At 36.6% G+C, this 21988-nt stretch overlaps 1 protein-coding gene and 1 long non-coding RNA gene across 11 annotated transcripts in view; both read right to left on the reverse strand.

Moving 5' to 3' along the window:
• LOC118766360 overlaps positions 1 to 7631 on the reverse strand; it is a 25333-nt gene extending 17702 nt beyond the window's left edge. For both annotated transcript variants that reach the window (XR_005002296.1, XR_005002297.1), the window contains exons 1-2: positions 7486 to 7631; positions 1775 to 1839 (exon numbers count right to left, since the gene is read on the reverse strand). This is a non-coding gene — a long non-coding RNA (uncharacterized LOC118766360). The remainder of the gene's footprint in view (positions 1 to 1774; positions 1840 to 7485) is intronic.
• An 11575-nt stretch (positions 7632 to 19206) lies between these two features.
• Positions 19207 to 21988, reverse strand: part of LOC115218331 (adhesive plaque matrix protein-like) — a 63928-nt gene continuing 61146 nt past the window's right edge. For all 9 annotated transcript variants that reach the window (XM_036504146.1, XM_036504126.1, XM_036504129.1 and 6 more), the window contains one exon: positions 19207 to 19358. In XM_036504146.1, coding sequence (XP_036360039.1) covers positions 19255 to 19358 — 104 coding nt within the window. In that variant the 3' untranslated portion in view covers positions 19207 to 19254. The remainder of the gene's footprint in view (positions 19359 to 21988) is intronic.

Below are 21988 nucleotides of genomic sequence, written 5' to 3' on the forward strand. Positions count from 1 at the left end.
ACTTGAAGCTATGAGTGAAAATGGGTAGATGAAAGCTATAGCAGCTTCATCGAATGGCTTATACCTGTGATTGAAAAATCCAGCTTTGTTATACCATATCATGGTGATACTACCTGGGAATTACATAAAAGGTACAAATGTATGTGGTGTACTCAGCCACTTAGACAAGAATTCAATGAATATTTAGTTCCATCGATTAGACAAAAATATTATACAAGGTCAAAATCAACGAAGGATCCACTTATGTTTTTAATGAATGAAAATATTGTTTACTAAATCAAAGGAAAAGTAATTAATTATAAATTATAATTGTGAGTCATCAGAGGAAGTAATAACTTTCATTGATAAATTAAACTCGTCAATCAAGTAATATTTACAACAGGGAAAAAAAAAAGGGGCAGAAAATCTAGGTCGTTTGCGTAATAAACCGAATTCTTAGATAGATGTGTCTGACCATGTGTAAGACATCGGGATCAATAATGCCATAACACCAAGTATAATGTGGGAGACTGGGACACCTAACTTCAGTAAACCAGCAGTGTGTGTGTGTGTGTGTGTGTGGTGTGTGTGTGTGTGTGTGTGTGTGATACACACACATACATATATAATTCCATTTTTAGGAGTGGAACCTGAAATAGACAAAATTATAAATAACAGTTTATAAATATTGGGTGAAGAACCCTTTGGATTGAAAAGTTGAAGACTGCTTGTAGAATTCAAACCCACATTTTCTGTAAAATGACAGACATTCTACCATTGGACGAAGCAATTTTTGGAAATTTTCTGACAATTTCAAGAATTTAGAGACTTGAAGTAAATGAAACTTTATCTTTGCTTATTGCATGATGAGATTGTCTTTAAAAAATTGAAACCAGTAATATATTTTGATAAAAACGTAAATATTTTCCTCCCGTCATAAAATTCTCAAAGAATTTTCTTATCTTGTTACCTATCTATCTATCTATCTATCTTGTCAGAAGAGTAAAAAGACATACTGTTAGGTTATTACATGTTATTCTTCCAAAAAATCTCAACAGACTTTTTTACTACTCTGACAAGATTTTGCCCAATAAAATGTTTTAATTACTGGAATTTAATTCTTTTGGGCAAAATCGAAACAGCTGTAAGATAACGTGTTGACTTTTTGCAGTTAATAAATTATATTAATGCTACTTCTCCATTTTCTGAATTTTATTTGAATATTTAAAAAACCAAGATTTATACCTATTATTTTAGGAATATTGCTATTCACAACAAAATAATAGGTAACAAATCAATAATTCATTGGATATTTTTTATCCCTTAATGAGACTATTTTAACGTCTATTTAAATTATATATATATATATAATATATATATATATATATATATATAATTTAAAAATAGGATAAAATCTTTATAAGAATTTATCAAGTAGTTAGCGTGAAAAACCTCATAAGGGAAAAATCCATCAATTTTCCTCTTAAATATATTTATTTATATTGAGGGCATTACTATACATAAATGCCCTCAATATAAATATATATACATATATATATATATATATTATATATATATATATATATATATATACATTTATATTTATATACTTAACATGGGGCTTTTTAAATGACAGAATTTAAGATACTGGACCAGAGTTGGCACAAAGAATTAAATGAAAATGACTTCATCCAGGAGCAGAAACTATTTCACAAAGTGAGGAAGAGTTTGATGGAATCTTTCTTGCACTGAACAGAAACGTATAATGCAGAAGGAATTATGAAACAGTTCTTACCGGCTGCTATTAATGTTGTTATGAAAATACTGGAAAACATCTTTAAAGTTCTTGTTGTTGTTGTTCTGAAGAGAAATTATATAAAATAATATTAAGAAAAAAAAAGAGAGAATTTTTTTTTTATAAATATGTCTTTTTTTTAAAAATCTTATGCAATCTAATTCAAAGCTAAAAACACACACACATGCACACACACACGCGCACACACACACATGTGCGGACGCACGCACACACGGATGCACACAAAATCAGCAATTTTGATTTTTATATTAAATTCACCATTTTGTCTGATCATTTCGTTTGTATTTGTTTTGCAAAATTCTTGATGAGAAATCTATGTTTAAACAGATGTACATTTGTAGGGTCATTTTCTGATATTTTATATTCAATTTTATTAATATTAGTCAACTAGTTAACTAATTAACCAGTTAGCTAATTGATTGTTTGAACTATCATTTCATTGATCAATCAGTCAGTTTGCATGTCAGAATCCTTTTGTTATCTGCGATCTCATCAAAGATAAGTGCTAACATCATTGAAGTAAGAGTACCGTAAATCCTCGAGTATAATCCACATTTCCCCCCAAAATTTAAAGGTCAAAATCCCTACTGCGTACTATATACGAGGTTAAAAATGAAAATTAATTTCTAAGTAATGTCCGAGTCTCAATTTGCTGTCCGGCAATGTTTATTCAGACGCATTTTCTGATGTCGGGCGTGAAAATACCTTAAGCTAAGCTTGAAAGCAATGAAGTCATAAAAGAATCATCCATAACTTGCAGTAAGCAACATTTATTAAACGTTATTACTGTTATTTCTTTATTTTTTGCAAACAAAATGCACAAAAAAGCTACACATTTGCATTATGTTATATATACAATAATAAAGGACATTACTGTATACATTTTTACAAACCAAGGATGTTATATAGACCTTCTTGACTCAAGAAGGAATGCGTATTATACACAAGGTTTAGGGTTTTCAGAGGTACAGCCCCCTAAAAATCCCTTGCGTATTATACTCAAGGGCGGACTATACTCGAGGATTTACGGTATATCTTTCCTAAGGTAGCCCATTTATACATATATAGGTATATTCAGCCATCCACCTGTTAATCCGTTTGGGATCTTTTCCTTTTGTATGGCACATGTCAACACAATTTCTAGTTAACTAAACATTTTAAAACTTCGTATACTGGTAGAATGTGTCAAAATAAAACATTTTTTGGATCTTTTCCTTTTGAACAGCACATGTCAACACAATTTCTAGTTAACTAAACACTTTAAAACTTCGTATACTGGTAGAGTATGTCAAAATAACACATTTTTTTCTCTTGGCTTTCTTGAGAAAATTGTAATTCGTTTGTTTAATGTAGTTTAATTTTTCGAATTTTAACCAATCAATTGCCTCTAATTGAGCTAAAATCATTTGCTGCGTCTAAAACTGAGACAACATCCTGTCACTAACCCTAACCCTAACCCTCACCCTCACCCTAAATTTTAGCCTTTCGTTTTATTTTTCTTAATTGTTAAATTAATTTAAGGATAACAATTAAGAAAAAAAACCGAACAATTAAGAAAAAAAAAAGAAAGGCTAAAATTTAGGGTTAGGGTTAGTGACTGGATGTTGTCTCGGTTTTAGACGCAGCAAATGATTTTAGCTCACTAGAGGCGATTCATTGGTTAAAATTCGAAAAATTAAACTATGTTAAACAAACAAATTACAATTTTCTCAAGAAAGCCAAGAGAAAAAAATGGGATCTTTTCCTTTTGAATGGCAGATGTCAACACAATTTCTAGTTAACTAAACACTTTTAAACTTCGTATACTGGTAGAATGTGTTTATAAAACATCATTTTTTCTTGGCTTTGAGAAAATTCTATAGTTTGTAAGATATTTCGTCTGAAATTTCGAGCATTTCGGCAATTTTAACCAATTGCTGACCTCCATTTGGGGTGAAAAGATTCCGTGCTGTATGAATACGTCCCTTGTTTAAGAAACAGATTGGGTTTATTTACATTTGCAAAGAAAAAAAGGTACCCTTCCCCCACCCCTAACCCTAACCCTAGAATAGATTGAAATGCAATAGATCGATACTAGGGTTATAATTATGGGTGACAATTTCATGACACCACTACAGAAAATGGGATTTTTTTCTAGCGGTGTCAAATGAAAATGTCACCCATAATTATAACCCTAGTATCGATCTATTGCATTTCAATCTATTTTAGGGTTAGGGGTGGGGTTAGGGGTAGGGGTGAGGAAAGGGTATCTTTTTTTCTACTCAAATGTAAATAAACCCAATACGTTTCTTAAACAAGGGACATATTCATACAGCACGGAATCTTTTCATCCCAAATGGAGGTCAGCAATTGGTTAAAATTGCCGAAATGCTCGAAATTTCAGACGAAATATCTTACAAACTATAGAATTTTCTCAAAGCCAAGAAAAAATGATGTTTTATAAACACATTCTACCAATATACGAAGTTTAAAAGTGTTTAATTAACTAGAAATTGTGTTGACATCTGCCGTTCAAAAGGAAAAGATCCATATATGCTTTTACGTATATATACCTATATATTGATATCTATCTATCTGTCTATCCAATATCCGTTTATCTATCTATCTATCTATCTATCTATCTATCTATTTATCTATCCAATATCCGTCTATCTATCTATCTATCTATCTATCTATCTGTAGGTATGTATGTATGTATGTATGTGTGTATGTGCGGTGTGTATGTGTGTGCGGTGTAGTATGTGTCTGTATGTCTGTGCGTGCGGGCTGATATAGTACAAAATGGACATTGGTTTTGCTACTTAATTTTCCCTTATATTACTTTTCCCAATATTAAATTCTCTCTATTTTTCTGTTACCACTTGTTTGATAAACTTAATTTGCAATACATTTGGGCAACCAACTGTAATCCTACTGTAATATGAATTAGATTGGTCTTTTGATAAGACACATTCGTCCTAACTTAGACTACATTCCTTGTGTCTGGTGCTCCAGCATGGCCCTAAACAAAGCAGTAAAAGATATACGGTCTAATTTTGAAGTGATTCACATTTTAACAAACGTTGGCAAATACTGACTTTTACATGAACGAAACTTTTGATTTGTGAGGGTGTTAGATGACGGTATGTGACATTCATGCCTTTCCAGTGGTCATTAACAGCACAATTAAGCTGATCCCGTTAAAAAATATTGGTTCCAAATTTTAGCAATTTCAGGAGAAGTAGTTAAGTCGATTACATGGACCCCAGTGTTCAACTGGTGCTTATTTTTATCGATTCGCAAAAGGATGGAAGGCAAAATCGATCTCAGAGCGTAAGGACGGACGAAATGCTGTTATTCATTTTGCCCGGCATGCTAACGAGTCTCCCTGTTTGCTGTCTGGATCACGTTAAAATTATCGATTACTTTCGGCCAAATTTCATTTCGTAAGAGATACCATGATAATCTAGTGGGACATAATTAATAGCAGAGCCTATAAAAAGGGAGTATATCGGTGGTCCGGGACCTGGAAAACCAAATAGGAAGTGGCCAGCGAATATCTGATGGAGATGCTCCCTCAATAAATATATTAATAAGCAAATAAATCAATTAATTAATAATAAATAAATAAACTCAGAGCCCCTTCGAATTTTGAGATGAACCTTGAGCACTGGGGTCCGAAAGGAGTTTTGGTGCATCTTATTCCACCTTTCAGAATTTCTCTTGGAGGCTCCGGTACATACAAAATATGTACGCCCCATGGAATAAAATACGAAAGTTTCATTCTGACGATATTGATACTTGAACTGTTTTCTCTTCCATTATAATTCTAATTACAACTAGGATGTCTTAAAGGTAAATAATATCGGCTTCAGTTCTTAACGGATAATTTATTTTACCACCCAACCCTAGGCCATTTTAGTAATTTTATAGCTCCGAGCGAATCTATTACTGACATTGAACACAACATACATAGATTAGAATTGGATTCCTAAAATCTATCACTGACATTGAACACAACATACATAGATTAGAATTGGATTCCTAAAATCTATCACTGACATTGAACCACAACATACATAGAGTAGAATTGCATTCCTAGACTGTGAGGCCCTTGGGCAACAGCTCAATGTATCTGTGCATTAAGACGGCGCTGACCCCAACCCGAGAAGATATAAGGTAAAGTTTGACCTTTATCGGATTCAGAAATTAAAGGGTTATAACTGCTATCATAAGTTAGTTTGTCACTCTAAGGATAAAAAAAATTATGATTCTTTAGTATTTTAGCTTGCTCTGTTTAATTTCTTTCTTCTAACTTCGCTGTTTATAATCAACATGTTTGTTACAATTCATGTTATTTTGTTCAAACCCCACATTTCACGGGATGTTTATCATTCACAGTAGTTTTACAAACATAAAAAACAAATCAGTTTAAAGACGATGTTCTTTTTCCTCGCCTTCTTTTACATTTGTTCGGTTATTTCGTCACAGACGTTCTAGCATTTGTTCAAAACACAGACAACTGAATAGATTGATACAGTAGAATCAGCGGAGAGGTCTTCAGTTTGTAATTTATCTTCAGCGCTTCGTTGAGTCCGTACAGGGCCGGCACTACAAGATGATTGCACAGGGCGTTGAAATCTAACAGCGTAAGAAAAGTGAAAGAAATGTAACAAATATTTTTTAAACCTTTAATCTTTTTAATACCCATCTCTGTCAGTGAAGAGTTGCATGTGTTTGAAGAACAGCAGACAACTTAATCGTCATCAGGTAAACTTTACATACAATGGCTGTGTGGTAAGTAGCTTGCTTACCAACCATATGGTTCCGGATTCATTCCCACTGCATGGCACTTTGGGCAAGTGTCTTCTACTATAGCCTCGGGCCTACCAAAGATTTGTGAGTGAATTTGGTAGACGGAAACTGAAAGAAGCCCGTCGTATATATGTATATGTATATATATTTATGTATGTCTGTGTGTGTATATGTTTGTATATCTGTGTTTGTCCCCCCCCCAACATCGCTTGACAACCGATGGTGGTGTGTTTACATCCCGTAACTTAGCGGTTCGGCAAAAGAAACCGATAGAACAAGTACTAGGCTTACAAAGAATAAGTACTGGGGTCGATTTGCCCGACTAAAAAGGCGGTGCTCCAGCATGGCCGCAGTCAAATAACAAACTAGTAAAAGAGATATAAGCAACTGTTCTTAGCTGTACCCAGCGGTCATAATAGAGAGAAGAGGTGCTCATTGTAGGGTTAATCTTAGGGCGATAACTACCCTGGCATAACCGAATCCGCTCATATGACTCACAATGTAAACACAACTACGTTGTCGAGAAGACGTGTGTTTTAATTAATTTCTCTTTACGATTTTGTTGAGAGACCCTAATTTATCTAGCTTACTCAGTCCCTAATATGTTATAAGTTAGTATGAATGCTGACAGCCAGAGAGATAATTAAACGACGTTATTTCATTCAAAAGGCCATACAAAAGAATTCCGCGACCAACATATTGCCAGCGATTCTCCGGTGGAGAACCCTTGACCTAACTAGAGATAGATGATTAATAAATGAATACCCGATTGAAAGCTTAAGGAACAGAGAGAGAGAGAGAAAGAAAAGATATTGCATTCTGCTTATGAAAACAAACTAACGGAAGCTGTATTCAGCAGTGTGTTGGTTTAATTAAAGAAATAAAATAGAATTTACCTTGGTTTTATCGACAGTAAATGACCTGTAGTGATACGCTACCCACTTCCACTGTTCCGGTCCTTGTCGCAAAACGCAGCACAGGTAGTTTTTTTTCTTTATATACCTCATGTCAAACGCCTCAAAGTTCTCACCAAATCAAGTTTTCATGAAACCACGGGTTTTGTTCACTTGATTTTCTTGATTTTCCTTCTCATTTTCTCTTTCTGTTTTCTTTTCTTTTCTTTTTTCTTTTCCGAGTCGAATTTAATGTCCATTGTCTTCTCAGTCGTGTTTTGCCAAAAAAATATTTTCTTCAATCACACGAGAGGTAAAAATGTACAGATTTATTAAGCCATCCTGAGTGATTGCAGCTAAATCATCTCTATTTTATTTCCTACTTCCAGTATTTTAAATAATTGTAGGGAATACGATAAAGATTTCTTTTAGATTAACTCAGACTTGCTATTGGAGAATTGTATTAACATAAAAGGACACATAGGCACAGAAGAAATATGTTAAGACATACATACATACATACATACATATGCTGAACTATTGAGAAATTTATAGTTACTCTATTCACATTACAAGTTCAGGTTTATACCTGTAATTATTGGAGCGCTGAGATATGTAACACACTGCCTAAATACCAATCTTGAGAAATTAGGCTTCTTAAAACTAGAAATGAGCAAGCTAATTCGAAGACTACAAATCCAATCCATCACTGGAACTGTAAAAATCTGTAAAACTTTCCAGAAGTTTATCATTTAAATATATATAAGTTTGTCTAGATATGTAAGTATAAGCGTGAAAATACATACATAAAACAAAACACACAAATCTGCACATACATACATACATATATGATGGTTGTCCACTCATGACCGAGGAAGACCATTGCTGACCTTTAGGACCATTGTGTGATCTAGGACTAACTTATATTTCACATTTGTGGCTCCACTGTGGCTAATGAGCCCTGCTCTTGACAAGCATACATGACTACAAACATTGCAAACCAAAATTTCCCCATTCACTACACTAGCATTGTGCTTTCGAGCAGCACACTTAAATTCTTCAAACCAGTCTCTGTGTCTGACAGTAGCATATTCCAGTGTTTCAGCAGCACATTGAAGAACCTGGTCTCGAAAATCTTCCCATACTGCAGTATTTTCAATGCTGGACAAGCAAGTCTGAAGTTCTTTCCTCAACACAGCATCATACATCTTGGGGACATTAAGACGCCGAGGAATGCCAACTGGTCCTCTTCTCTCTTTCCCTCTAATCATCATTCGGAACTTTACTCACACCAGACTGTGGTCTGCCCAGCATTCTGATCCATGAAAGGACTTGACATTACAAATGTCATAGATGTCATGCTTGTGGATGATGACATAATCCAGCAAGTGCCAAACTTTAGACCTTGGATGCATCCATGTTGTTGTGTGATCACCTTTGTGCATAAAACGAGTGCTTGCAATGTAAAGTCCATGTTCATCACAAAGCTCATTTTCCCAACATCAAAACGTCCTAGAGAGATCCATGTTTACTAGTCTGTTCCAACACTGGCATTGAAATCCCCCAGCAGAATGACTTTATCAGAATTGGGGATTTTCCTAAGTATTGCTCTCAGCTGGGTATAAAAGATAGTTTTATCTTCATCACATCTAGTCAAAGTAGGTGCATATATATGCACTTATTAGAGTAGCAAACTGCCCACCTTTCAGGTGCAATCGTAGAGTTATTAGATGTTCATTTATAGGAACAGAAAGCTCCTCCAACTCCTTAAGGATATCAGGACGTACATACATACATACATACAAAACAATATCCCACAATGCATTTGCAGTACCAGTGCTAATCCCAACATTTGGGATACTTGATTGGTCTATAGAGGAAATCCACTCCATAGATATCAAAACCCTGCAAAATCCTGACAACAACTGGGAACTTCCACAGAAACAGTGATGTTGGCAGGCTCTATCTAAGAAGAAATGAAGGTGGTAGAGGTCTGAGATCAGTGCAGATGGCCTTCAAATACCGTATGGTATCACTTGAGCAGCACCTGCTAAACAACAGCAGCAAACAAATATATTAATGCAGTCCTGAAGTGAAGTGAGCAACATTGTATGAGTTGGAGGTGAACTCCTCAAGAAACACTCTCTTCCTGATGATCTCATAGACAACCCCAAAATAGCCAGGCTCTCTTACCTCAGAGAAGACCTGGATGGAAAGCACTCAACATGCAAAAAGAAAGACCATGCATGGGTATGTTGCCCAGAAGCTTGAAGACACTAGAACTGACAAGAAGCGCAGCCTTTCTTGGACACAAGACCACTACATCATATTACACTTTCAGGGCTATGTGTTTGCAATCCAAGAACAAGAGGTTGCCACAAAGTACCTGATGAACAAGAGAGATAGTGACGCTCTTGTAATCCCAAGGTGCAACTGCATGTGTAGGCTATGTCATGTTTCTGTGGAAGACATTACGCATATGATTTGCAGCTGTCCTAAAATGTTGTCACGGTACTGCCTCCCTATGTAGCACAATGTTGTTGCTAAAACAATTTACAATGCCATCTGCAAAAAAGACTGTCCTAAAATAAACTTAGAAAATCCCTCTGTTATGGAATCCATTCATAAACACCAACTCAAGGAATACTGGTGGAATATTTCCATCAAAACTTCTGTCAAATATAAGCATAATAGACTGGATATTGTTGTTTGGGAGAGAGGGGCAAAGGTATGTACCATTATAGAGGTCAGCTGCCCTGCAGATATAAATATCATTTTGAAAATCTAAGAAAAAGAGGATAGCTATGGACAGCTGCTTCAAAACCTCCAGCTTCTATATCCAGACTATGAATTCATAAAGTCCATGTTTATCGCAAAGCTCCAGCACTAGGTTTTGTTAGTAAATGCTTAAAGGAGAATCTGGATAAACTGAGATTTTCAGAAAGAGAAATCAATGACTGATCCATACATTACAAGTCCAATCTGTGAGTGGAACAGTAAAAATATGCAAGACTTTTCTCAAGTTCCAAATGTGAATTTGTCTGTGTGAACCACATCCCAAAGATGGAGCCTTGTATTTTTGTTGGAGGCTGGCTCCCTCAGTGTGAGATTAAAAATTTTTTTTGAATAGAAGAGACGTACATACATACATACATTTCCTGAAGACTTGAAGTTGACAGTGATATTTATTTCTTTATTGCCCACAGGGGGCTAAACATAAAGGGGACAAACAAGGACAGACAAAGGAATTAAGTCAATTACATTAATCCCAGTGCATAACTGGTACTTAATTAATTGACCCTGAAAAGATGAAAGGCAAAGTCAACCTTGGCAGAATTTGAACTCAGAACATAACGGCAGACGGAATACTGCTAAGCATTTCACCTGATGTGCTAATGATTCTGCCAGCTCGCCACCCTGACAGTGATATTAACATGAAGGACAGCCTTTCTTGGACTCGTAAACACTTTGAAGGTTTGCAATCCAAGAGTAAGAGATTGTTACAAAATACTTAATACCCAAAAGAGATGGCAAAGTCTTTGGATACACAAGATAGAACCGGAAAAGGTAAATTGTGTCCCATTTCTGTGGAAGACAACACACATGTGATCAACAGCTGCCCCAAAATGTCATCAACATATTACCTCTTCATTGTCGATAAAATAATATATGATGTTATCCAAGAAAGGCTTGCCCTGGGATAAATATAGAGAATCTTCGTGTTATTGAATACATACACAAGCATTAACATAAGGAATACTAGTGGAACATTCCCATGGAAACATCTACCGAGTGCGAACATATCAGATTGGATATAGTTGTTCAGGACAGACAAGAAAAACTGGATACTGTCATAAAGGTCAGCTGCTGATGCAAATATCTCTTTGAAAATCAAACAGAAAGATGATAACTATGGACAATTACTTCGAAACGTTCAGCTCCTATACCTAGATTATAAGTTTACATTTATACTAATAATACATTATTTACATTGGATGGATGTGTGTCCTCATCTTGTTTGTTGTTACCTCAACATTTCAGCTGATATACCCTCCAGCCTTCATCAAGTGTCCTGGTAGAATTTTGAACCTAACCCTGGGTTCTTATTCCTAAGGTATTTTTTTTTGCTGATGTTGTTGTTATTATTATTATTATTATTATTATTAATTCCTGATGAAGGCCAGAGAGTAAATCAAGCTGGAACGTGGTAACAACAAAGGTGAGGACTCATATCCATCCAATATAAATAATGTACAAAATTCCTCATCTCTAAAATATAGAACATCATCATCATCATCTCAATCATTTAACGTCCTCTTTCCATGCTAGCATAGGTTGGACGATTTGACTGAGGACTGGCGAACCAGATGGCTGTACCAGGCTCCAGTCTGATCTGACAGAGTTTCTACAGCTGGATGCTCTTCCTAACGCCAACCACTCCAAGAGTGTAGTGGGTGCTTTTACGTGTCACCTGCACGAGGACCAATCTGGCGGTACTAGCAACGATCACACTCTAAATGGTGTTTTTTATGTGCCACCTGCACAGGAGTCATTCCAGCAGCACTGGCAATGACCTTGCTTGAATGTATTGGTAACGATCACACTCAAATGGTGCTTTTTACGTGCCCACCGGCACGGAAGCCAGACAGCTGCTCTGGCAGTGATCCCACTCGGATGGAGCTGTTAGCGCTGTACTGGCATGGGTGCCAGTCATCGAATTTGGTTCAATTTCAATTTCACTTGCCCCAGCAGGTCTTCGTGAGCAGAGTTTAGTGTCCAATGAAAGGAGGTTGGCATGGGTGCCAGTTGTTGAATTTGGTTCAATTTCGATTTCACTTGCCTCAACAGGTCTTCACAAGCAGAGTTTTGTGTCCAAGGAAGGAAAGGTATGCATAAGTGGGCTAGCTACATCCCTGGTAAAGGCCACGGGTTATGGTCTCACTTGTCCTGTTGGGTCTTCTCACGCACAGCATATTTCCAAAGGTCTCAGTCACTAGTCATTGCCTTGGTGAAGCCTAATTTTCAAAGGTCATGCTTCACCATCTTGCCCCAGGTTTTCCTGGGTCTACCGCTTCCACAGGTTCCCTCAACTGCTAGGGTGTGGCACTTTTTCATGCAGCTGCTATCTTCATCCATTCTTGCCACATACCATATATGGTTACTGAAGTCTCAGCAGTTGCCAAATGTACTTGCTACCTTAGCTACTGCTATTGAAAGACTCAAAAAAGATACATTTCCAGCCCTCATACAACTAGCCGAGAATCAAATGCTGGTTTGCCCTGTTAAAACATTTCAAAGGGAATACTCCAAGGGTGGCATGAGTAACCTTTTCAAGAAGCAGGCTGCTTCAAATATGACTCCTCATTAGGAAGATCATGCTAGTAAAAAAAAATTAAAGTAATTTTTTGTTAAGCATGCTATTCAGAAAGTTCTGAGGGTTGCACTTGGCCTACAACTGCTTTAAGACGACAGCCTTCTAGTGCTTCTGTTTATTTTGGTCCTAAATCCATTTTTCCTTTACAAACCTTGGCTGCTCCTACTATTTACAACAGCAAGAAATACTAATTTAACCCTTAATTTCTTTCTGAATGAGCTAAAGACAAGTCAGGCGAGGGGGGCATGTACTATAGCAGCTGCATTCATTCTTTGACGGTATATTCCCGGGTCCTTCCAACATTCCCTGTTAGTCCCCATCTCCATGAAAGATCTCTTCATCTGCCGAACTCATGCCGTTATGATCGTGAGACAAATACCCTAATCACTAAGCCATGTGCCTGATATTACAGACACACCTACATATACACTCAAAGACATACACATACACACCTACAAACAAAAATTTAAAGTAGTTACACTACAGACTTATTTGCATAACGTGTGATGTAGTAAAATACTAAATCTTATGCATGGCAGAACTTTTCTGCTCTCGGCACAAGGTCTGAAATTTTGAAGGAGTGGTAGTGGTGGGGGGGTGACCAGTTGGTTAGATCGACCCCAGTACGCAACTGGTACTTAATTTATTGACCCCTAAATGATGAAACTTGGTGGAATTTGAACTCAGAACGTAAAGACAGACAAAATACCGCTAACAATTTTCCCAGCGTGCTAATGTTTCTGCCAGCTTGCCACCTTAGGTGCAACCTATATTGGAAAACTCATAATAAATTTAAATAAATTAAACTAAAAATTTTAAACTTTTCACAGTGGAATTTTAAACAGGTGTGACTACATCTTTTTGTCTTTTCATAGCAGTAAAATATAGGCAATTGCCCTAACACTTTTCATGAATTGCTGATCACTCATCAGTTTGTCATTGACTGAAATTGTGATTTACAATAAGCTCTCAATGACAGGATTCTTGTCTTCTACTGAATGGTCAACAAAGTGTGTAAGATGCTAAAGCAATCTTTTTTATATTTTCTGCGTTCGAAGAGAGGGTGAGATGTATTTTCTAGCTGAAAATTATTGTGGAATGAGAGCATTGCGAAGTGAACTTTAGAACACTGTGATCCCCAGAAACTACTATCCCCCAGAAATGGCCGTTGGACCTTAAGGACTTATAACTTCTATATGGATTTAACATTTTGCACTTATACTCCACACATTCTAATTTTAATATAGTTTTTATTGTAAGTTGGACTATATTATTTTGTATTTTGTGGCCATGCTGGAGCATCGCCTTTAGTCGAGCAAATTGACCCCAGAACTTACTCTTTGTAAGCATAGTACTTATTCTATTGGTCTCTTTTGCTGAACCACTAAGTTTTGGGGAAGTAAACACACTAGTATCGGTTGGGTGGGGAGAAACAGACACACAAACATACACGTACACCTGCATATACATACATATATATATATATATATATATATATATATATATATATATATATATATATTTAAATAATGAGGGAGATAATTTGAATATTAATTTAATTAATATCATGTGGCTGACCACATAGTGGTCTTTTAGCCCTTTAAATATATATACACACACACACACACACACACACACACACACATACACACATATATATATATATATATATATATATATATATATATATATATATATCATCATCATCATCATCGTTTAACATCCGCTTTCCATGCTAGCATAGGTAAGATGATTTGAATGAGGACTGGCGAACCAGATGGCTGCACCAGGCTCCAGCCTGATCTGGCAGAGTTTCTTATTATTATCAAAGAATGTATATATGTATTTTAATACTTTAGTGACAAACAGTACTTAACACAACATAGCTTATACAAAGCTTTTCATTTTACTTTTGACAATCTTTTTCTAAAAAAGTGCAACTGGTCAAGTGAATAAACATCTTTAAAATTGCATTTTCAAACCTTTCATATATGTCTGTGTGTGTGTATGTATAGGATAGGAAATATTTTAGTAGGGAAACATACGTTGTGGATATAAACAGAGAAAGAGAAAAGATGGAAAACCAAAGACGATTTGTTTTACAGGATTTAAGAATATATTAGAGCCATGATAATAAAGATATTATACAATTTTAACAAAACCTTATTTTGTACAAAATTGTATAATATCTTTATTATCATAGCTCTAATATATTCTTAAATCCTGTAAAACAAATCATCTGTGTTTTTTCATCTTTTCTCTTTCTCTGTGTGATGGACTCTCTCTTCGAAGATGACATAAAGGTTTAGTTTTTTACTGAACGACCTGCCCAAAGGATTTGTTTATAGTCATCAAATGTTCGTGCTGGACATTAGCTCACTCTCTCCATCAAATCGACATGGTCTGAACAGGTGCACGGTGTGCCATGTGTCAGGTGTCAAAGCGATTGCAGAGTAGTGCGAGATGAGGTGTTTTGCTCAAGAACACAACGCACCACCTGGTCTAGGAATTGAAATCACGATCTTGCGATTGTGAGTGTAACACTCTAACTACTAGGTCATACACCCTCACACACATTCTTTTTAGGTTTTCTCTTTTACATGTTTCAGTCATTAGACTGCGGCCATGCTGGGGCACTGCCTTGAAGAATTTTTTAGTCGAATGAATTGACATCAGTACTTAATTTTTTGCTAAGCCTGGTACTTATTCTAGTGGGCTCTTTTTTTTGCCAAACTGCTAAGTTATAGGAATGTAAACACACCAAAACTGGTTGTCAAGCAGTGGTGGGGGACAAATAGACACACACATATATATAATCTGCCAAATCCACTCACAAGGCCTTGGTTGACCTGATGCTATAAAAGAAGACACTTGCCCAAGGTGCCAACAAAATATATATTCTTTTACCTGTTTCAGCCCTAAGGCTGTGGCCATGCTCGAGCACCATAAAATCAATTTTAACATTAAACCAAAAAATTACTTAATACTTTTAGCAGAGCACAACATGTTTATGAAACTTTTACAAGAAGATGGGAGACAGTGACTTCGAAGTCTTCATGAGATTGTGTGTGCATGTGTTGAGTAAGACTTTAAACACTTTCCAGTAGTGAGGCCCTGGTATGGGAGTTCCAGGGTTTTGAGGAGTGTAGAACTACCTCTGAAGTACTATTGCCCCCAGATTTACTCTGATCTAAAACAGTAGCACTTGTTAGGATCCCTCCTATGGGTTAACAAGCATGTAAACAACTTCTTGATAGAATTTCCTTCTAGAAGGTAAACTCATATAAAAATACCTGAAGTGCAGCTGGTTTCTGGTCATCTCAGCCTCTAGTTTTATTAAAGCTGATTGCAATGGAAAGTAGGTTCAGTGCTGTGCAACACTTTACCTGCTTAAAACAAATCCAGACACAGGAACTCTTTGGACTCTAAGAATATCTGCACAGACTTACTGAGATTACTGAGGTCTTAATCAGTAATGAGCTGACTTACACCATATATTTTTATCCACATGTGTATGCAGGTGTCCTCATCATCATCAATATTTAGTGTCTGTTAAGGCGGCGAGCTGGCAGAAACGTTAGCACGCCGGGTGAAATGCTTTGTGGTATTTCATCTGCCTTTACGTTCTGAGTTCAAATTCCGCCAAGGTTGATAAATTAAGTATCAGTTGCGTGCAGGGATGGATCTAATTGACTGGCCACCTTCCCCAAAATTTCGGGCCTTGTGCCTAAAGTAGAAAAGTATATTTAGTGTCTGTTGTCCATGGGTTGGACAGTTTGACCAGGGCTGACAAGCTGCACCAGACTCCAGTCTGATTTGAAATGGTTTCCACAGCTGGATGCCCTTCTTAATGCCAACCACTCTGAGAGTGTAATAGGTGGTTTTACATGCCACTGGCATGGGTACCATTTGCGTGACACTGATATCTGCCATGACTGTGATTTTACTTGGCTTCATGGGTCTTCTTCTCAGCATGGCATAAGGCCAAATGTCTCAGTCATTGCCTCTGTGAGGCCCAAAGCTCGAAGGGTGCTTTTTATGTGCCAGTATCAGATGATGAAAGAAACTTACAAAGTTAGTCGCATGTCATTCGAGTTTCAAAATCATCAAAATCACCTTAAATTGCATTTTTTCCTTCTTTTTCACTCTCTTCCATCTTAACCCCAAAGAAAGACTGTCTGAAACATTGAATACCTGGTTTCCCTACTCACACACACGGTAATTTTCAATTTATTTTCCCTGTCATTACACACATATGTTGCTTAACCCTTTTGTTACCAACCTAGCTGAAACCACCTCTGGCTCGATAATACAATTGTCTTGTTTTCAAAAGTTTTGAATTAAAATCTTTCACCAAACCTTAGTCACAATTTATGTTCCTAACACTAGTTTAATGATAACTAAGTTATTTTACTAAATTCTTTGTTATATTTAAAATCAATTGAAAGAAACACAGAGCATCTCAACAGAAATACGGTCTCAAAAAAGTTAAAATATACACTAGAGAAACAATTTTTAACCCTTTTGTTATTAACCCGGCTGAAACCGCTCCTGGGTCTATATACAAATGTTTTGTTTTCATAAGTTTTGAATTAAAATCTTTCACCAAACCTTAGTCACAATTTATGTTCCCAACACTAGCTTAATGATAACTAAGTTATTTTACTAACTTCTTTGTTATATTTAAAATGAATTGAAAGAAACACAGAGCATACAACAGAAATACAGTAATGAAAGGGTTAAATGTTGAACAAACGAGGAAGAAGTGCTCAATATATCTTGTAGGTGATATACTCTCTTTTACTCGTTTCAGTCATTTTGACTGTAGCCATGCTGGAGCACCACCTTTGGTCAAACAAATCAGCCCCAGGACTTATTCTTTGTAAGCCTAGTACTTATTCTGGTGGTCTCTTTTGCCGAACTGCTAAGTTAAGGGGATATAAATACACCAACATTGGTGTCAAATGATGATGGTGGGGACAAATGCAGACACACATACATATATACATACATACATACATACATACATACATACATACATGACGAGCTTCTCTCAGTTTCCATCTGCCAAATCCACTCACAAGACTTTGGTCAGCCCAAAGCTATGGTAGAAGATACTTGCCCACTGCAACTGAACCCGGAATCATGTGGTTAGGAAGCAAGCTTCTTTCTTACCACACAGCCACTCCTGTGCCTGTATGTTGTTTTTTTATTAAAACTGAAGGTGAGAGTTTGTCACGCAACTCAAGTTTCATGCCACCATGATCCTCAGACTAAAGATCAAATTGATGTGAAACTCAAGTCATAACACAAACTCTCAGCTTCGGTTTTAATAAACATCTACAAATACATACATGTGTATGTATGTACGAGCAAAACGCCCTCCCTCATCCAATGGACGATGCTGAGTTGTGAAACATTGAAACCAAATTTTCTCAAAACAACTTGTCCGACCGTCCCATAGGCCTCCCTTTTGAGAAACACTGATTTAACCTAAATTTGAGACACTAGCAAAAGAAGAAATAAAAATAGACTTTTTTTCTATTCCAAAGAAAATCGATTTCCCACGATCGCATTCTCACCTGGAATCGATTTTTGTAATTTTTTCAAGACTTGTACATGTCCTGATACCATTGGTATCTACATATCAAATTTGAGCGCAATCGGATGGAGGATGCCCAAGATCCTAGAAGACACACACACAGACAGACAGAATGGATTTTATATAACAGATGTACATACATATGTATGTCTTTATGTCTGTGTGTATGTGTTGAAGGAGTTTACCAATGACAGTTGAACTGACTTTTTTGTTTATGCATTACTGAATCTTCTGTTAGATATCTTTTTTATCCATTATACAAATGTTCTTTATTGTTATATCTTTGTGAATTATTTATATCATAATGATATTATTACCGAGTTGATAAAAAAATCATGGGGGGCATCAACAAACCAACACCAGTTATCAAGTGGTGGGTGTGGGGACAAATACAAATGCAAAAACGCACACACAATGGGCTTCTTTCAGTTTCCATCTACCAAATCCACTCACAAGGCGTAAGGCTATAGCAGAAGACACTTGCCCAAGCAGCCATGCAGTGGGATTGAACCCGGAATGATGCGGTTGGGAAGCAACTTCTTATCACATAACCACACCTTAAGAAAATTAATTAGCAAAACCAGTTATTATTAGTAAATCTACTTGTTTGCTGTTGTAAAGTAGATGTAAATAAACATACTTGATAGCCATGTGAAAAATCGTTATCTTTTATGAATTTTTCCCACAGTTTAAGATATTTAATTAATAACAACAAAAAAGTAATTATTTTTTTTATATTTTTAATATCTTTTGAGAGAAAAGACTTTTTTCTCGAAATAATGTGGACATTATTTCGTCATACGTTTCCTGAAACATTCTGATGCATTAACGCATATAAGCGTGAGGCATTCATGTATTCCATCTTTATGCAGGTGTTATTGTTTGGGACGTACGCCACATCTAGAAACAAAAAACAAAAATAAAAAGACAGTTAAAATGTCTATATGTTGAAATTAAACTTTTAAAAAAAAATTTATTAATGATTAAATTCTTGTGATAAAATCCATGAACAAGGCTGGAAAGTTAATTTAGCAAACAAGATTTAAAGTTTAACAAACACAGATGTTAGAATCGATTTATATGGCTATTTGTCTATAGCAGGTATTCTTCCTGGAGAAGTAAAGAAGAACTTGTGACCTTGCTGAAGAAGTAAAGAAGAACTTGTGAGTAATGTGTTGCTGTTGACACCAAATCATGGTACTACAATGGCTGGAAGACCACAGGAGATGTATATACAACAGCTTGCAGAAGATGTTTCTTTGTTTGTTTGTTGAGCGAAGCGGTCTTTGTCCCAGAGCTTGCAAGATCACGCCTCAGGATTGTCTATAGTGGGAGAAGTCCGAAACATGGTCCTTTGCTATTCATAAGACCCGCAGAAGAGAAAGCAGGTCAACTCCTGACACCGAGAGCATCGACGGATGGATGAATGTGCATCCAGGCTCAGCAGTTGCATAAGAAGTCGGGGACAAGAAACAGGAAGAAAGAGTGAGAGAAAGTTGGAACGAAAGAGTACAACAGGGGTCGCCACCACCCCCTGCCGGAGCCTCATGGAGCTTTAGGTGTTTTCGCTCAATAAACACACACAATGCCCAGTCTGGGAATTGAAACTGCGATCCTCCGACTGTGAGTTCACTGCCCTAACCACTGGGCCATTGCGCCTCCACGAGCAGAAGATGTTGGATTCCAAGTTGGAGACCTAAAAACACTAATGGAAGAATGGGGAGGATGGAGAGAGGTAGTCAAGTTGGCTTGGGCAATCTGCCTGGCTGGATGACGGCTTTATAAAAAAAAAAGAAAAATGTTACCCTTCACCTATCTTAAGGTTATCGCCTAATATTTGAGTGCCTTTAACAAAAACCAATCTGATGTGAGATTTTAGGCCAGGTTTCTGAATTCCTTATATTTTGGTCAATGAGAATCAGAGGCTTTGAAAAAGGTTGTGCACACCGTCCTTCCTCTTTGATTAAGCCATTTAAAAACTGAGTGACTTTGTGAAATCTATTCCTTGGGGATGTGATTTTTTATCATCCAGGATTCTTTAAAATATTCTGTTTTATATAAACATAAAAAAACCAAAGAAACAAAAGAAAAGGACTATTCCTCTGTCTTCATAAAGTTATTTCTACTATAAGCACAAGGCCTGAAATTTTGGAGAAGAGGAGCAGTCAATAATATCAACCCCAGCACTCAACTGGTACCCTGAAAGGATGGAAAGCAAAGTTGACCTTGGCAGGATTTGAACTCAGAATGTAAAGAGCTGGAAGAAAAGCTGCCGAACATTTTGTTTGGGATGATAACAATTCTGCCAACTCGCCACCATCCCCTGACTTTGTAAGATTAATTTTAAAGGGATTATATTTATTTCTTTACTGCCCACAGGGGACAAACAAGGACAGACAAGGGGATTAAGTCGATTATATTGACCCCAGTGATTAACTGGTACTTATTTAATCGACCCCCGAAAGGATGAAAGGCAAAGTTGACCTCAATTGTCTTCGTCTACTCCTCTGTTCATGGCTTTATAGTTTTGGCGTATTAACAACATTGTTTGTGGCTACATTGAAGATAATAAGAATTGGATAAATTTCTTATAATATGTCTTTTTGTTAAAGGCAGCAAGCTGGCAGAAATGTTAGCATGCCGGGCGAAATGCTTAGTGGTATTTTGTCTGTCTTTATATTCTGAGTTCAAATTCTACTGTGGTCAACTTTGCCTTTCATCCTTTTGGGGTCAATAAATTAAGTACCAGTTGTGTACTAGGGACGATCTAATTGATTGGCCCCCCTCCCCAAAAACGCCTAGAGTAGAAAAGAATGTCTTTTGGTTTGACAACATCTAAGAACAATATTTGAAGACTATTTTAAATATTTTATTATCTATTCTGTGTGAAAGGAAGAAGCACAAAGGCAGTATTAAATGAAATTTCACGATCACATTTCCTCTTGATGCAGACTATATCTTGTATACAAATAGATGTTATGACTGCCATTGTGCAAGTTAGAGCTCTAAGTAGATTATCATTCTCCAACCAACTTCCAGTACAGCGGTTAGTTTACCATTATACATTGTAGGGTTACTAGTTATGATATGTGGAGACACATGGACTAGTGGCTAGAGCAACAGACTCGCGGTCAAAGGATTGCGGGTTCGAATCTCAGACCGAGTGATGTATGTTTTTATGAGTGAAACACCTAAGCTCCACACAGCTCCGGCAAAAGGTAATGACAAACTTCTTTTGACTTTTTCGCCACAACTTTCTCCCACTCATTCCTCCTGCATCTAGTGGCTCACGTGGGGAGCCTATACGCAAACAAAACCGGGAAACTGCCCCTTATGACTCAAGCATGGCTCGAGACGGAACAAGCAACAACAACAGTTATGATATACAGAACATATGAAGAGGAACATTAAGATAAACACAGGTATGAATTATTTGTCCCTCTTTGTAGGTGTCATGCAAAAGGTACTGGTCCACATAAAAAGCACCCATGCTAGTGTCACATAAAAAGTGCTTTTTACACTCTGTAAGG

Source organism: Octopus sinensis, linkage group LG1 (assembly GCF_006345805.1).
Source record: "Octopus sinensis linkage group LG1, ASM634580v1, whole genome shotgun sequence".
Classification (NCBI taxonomy): domain Eukaryota; kingdom Metazoa; phylum Mollusca; class Cephalopoda; order Octopoda; family Octopodidae; genus Octopus; species Octopus sinensis.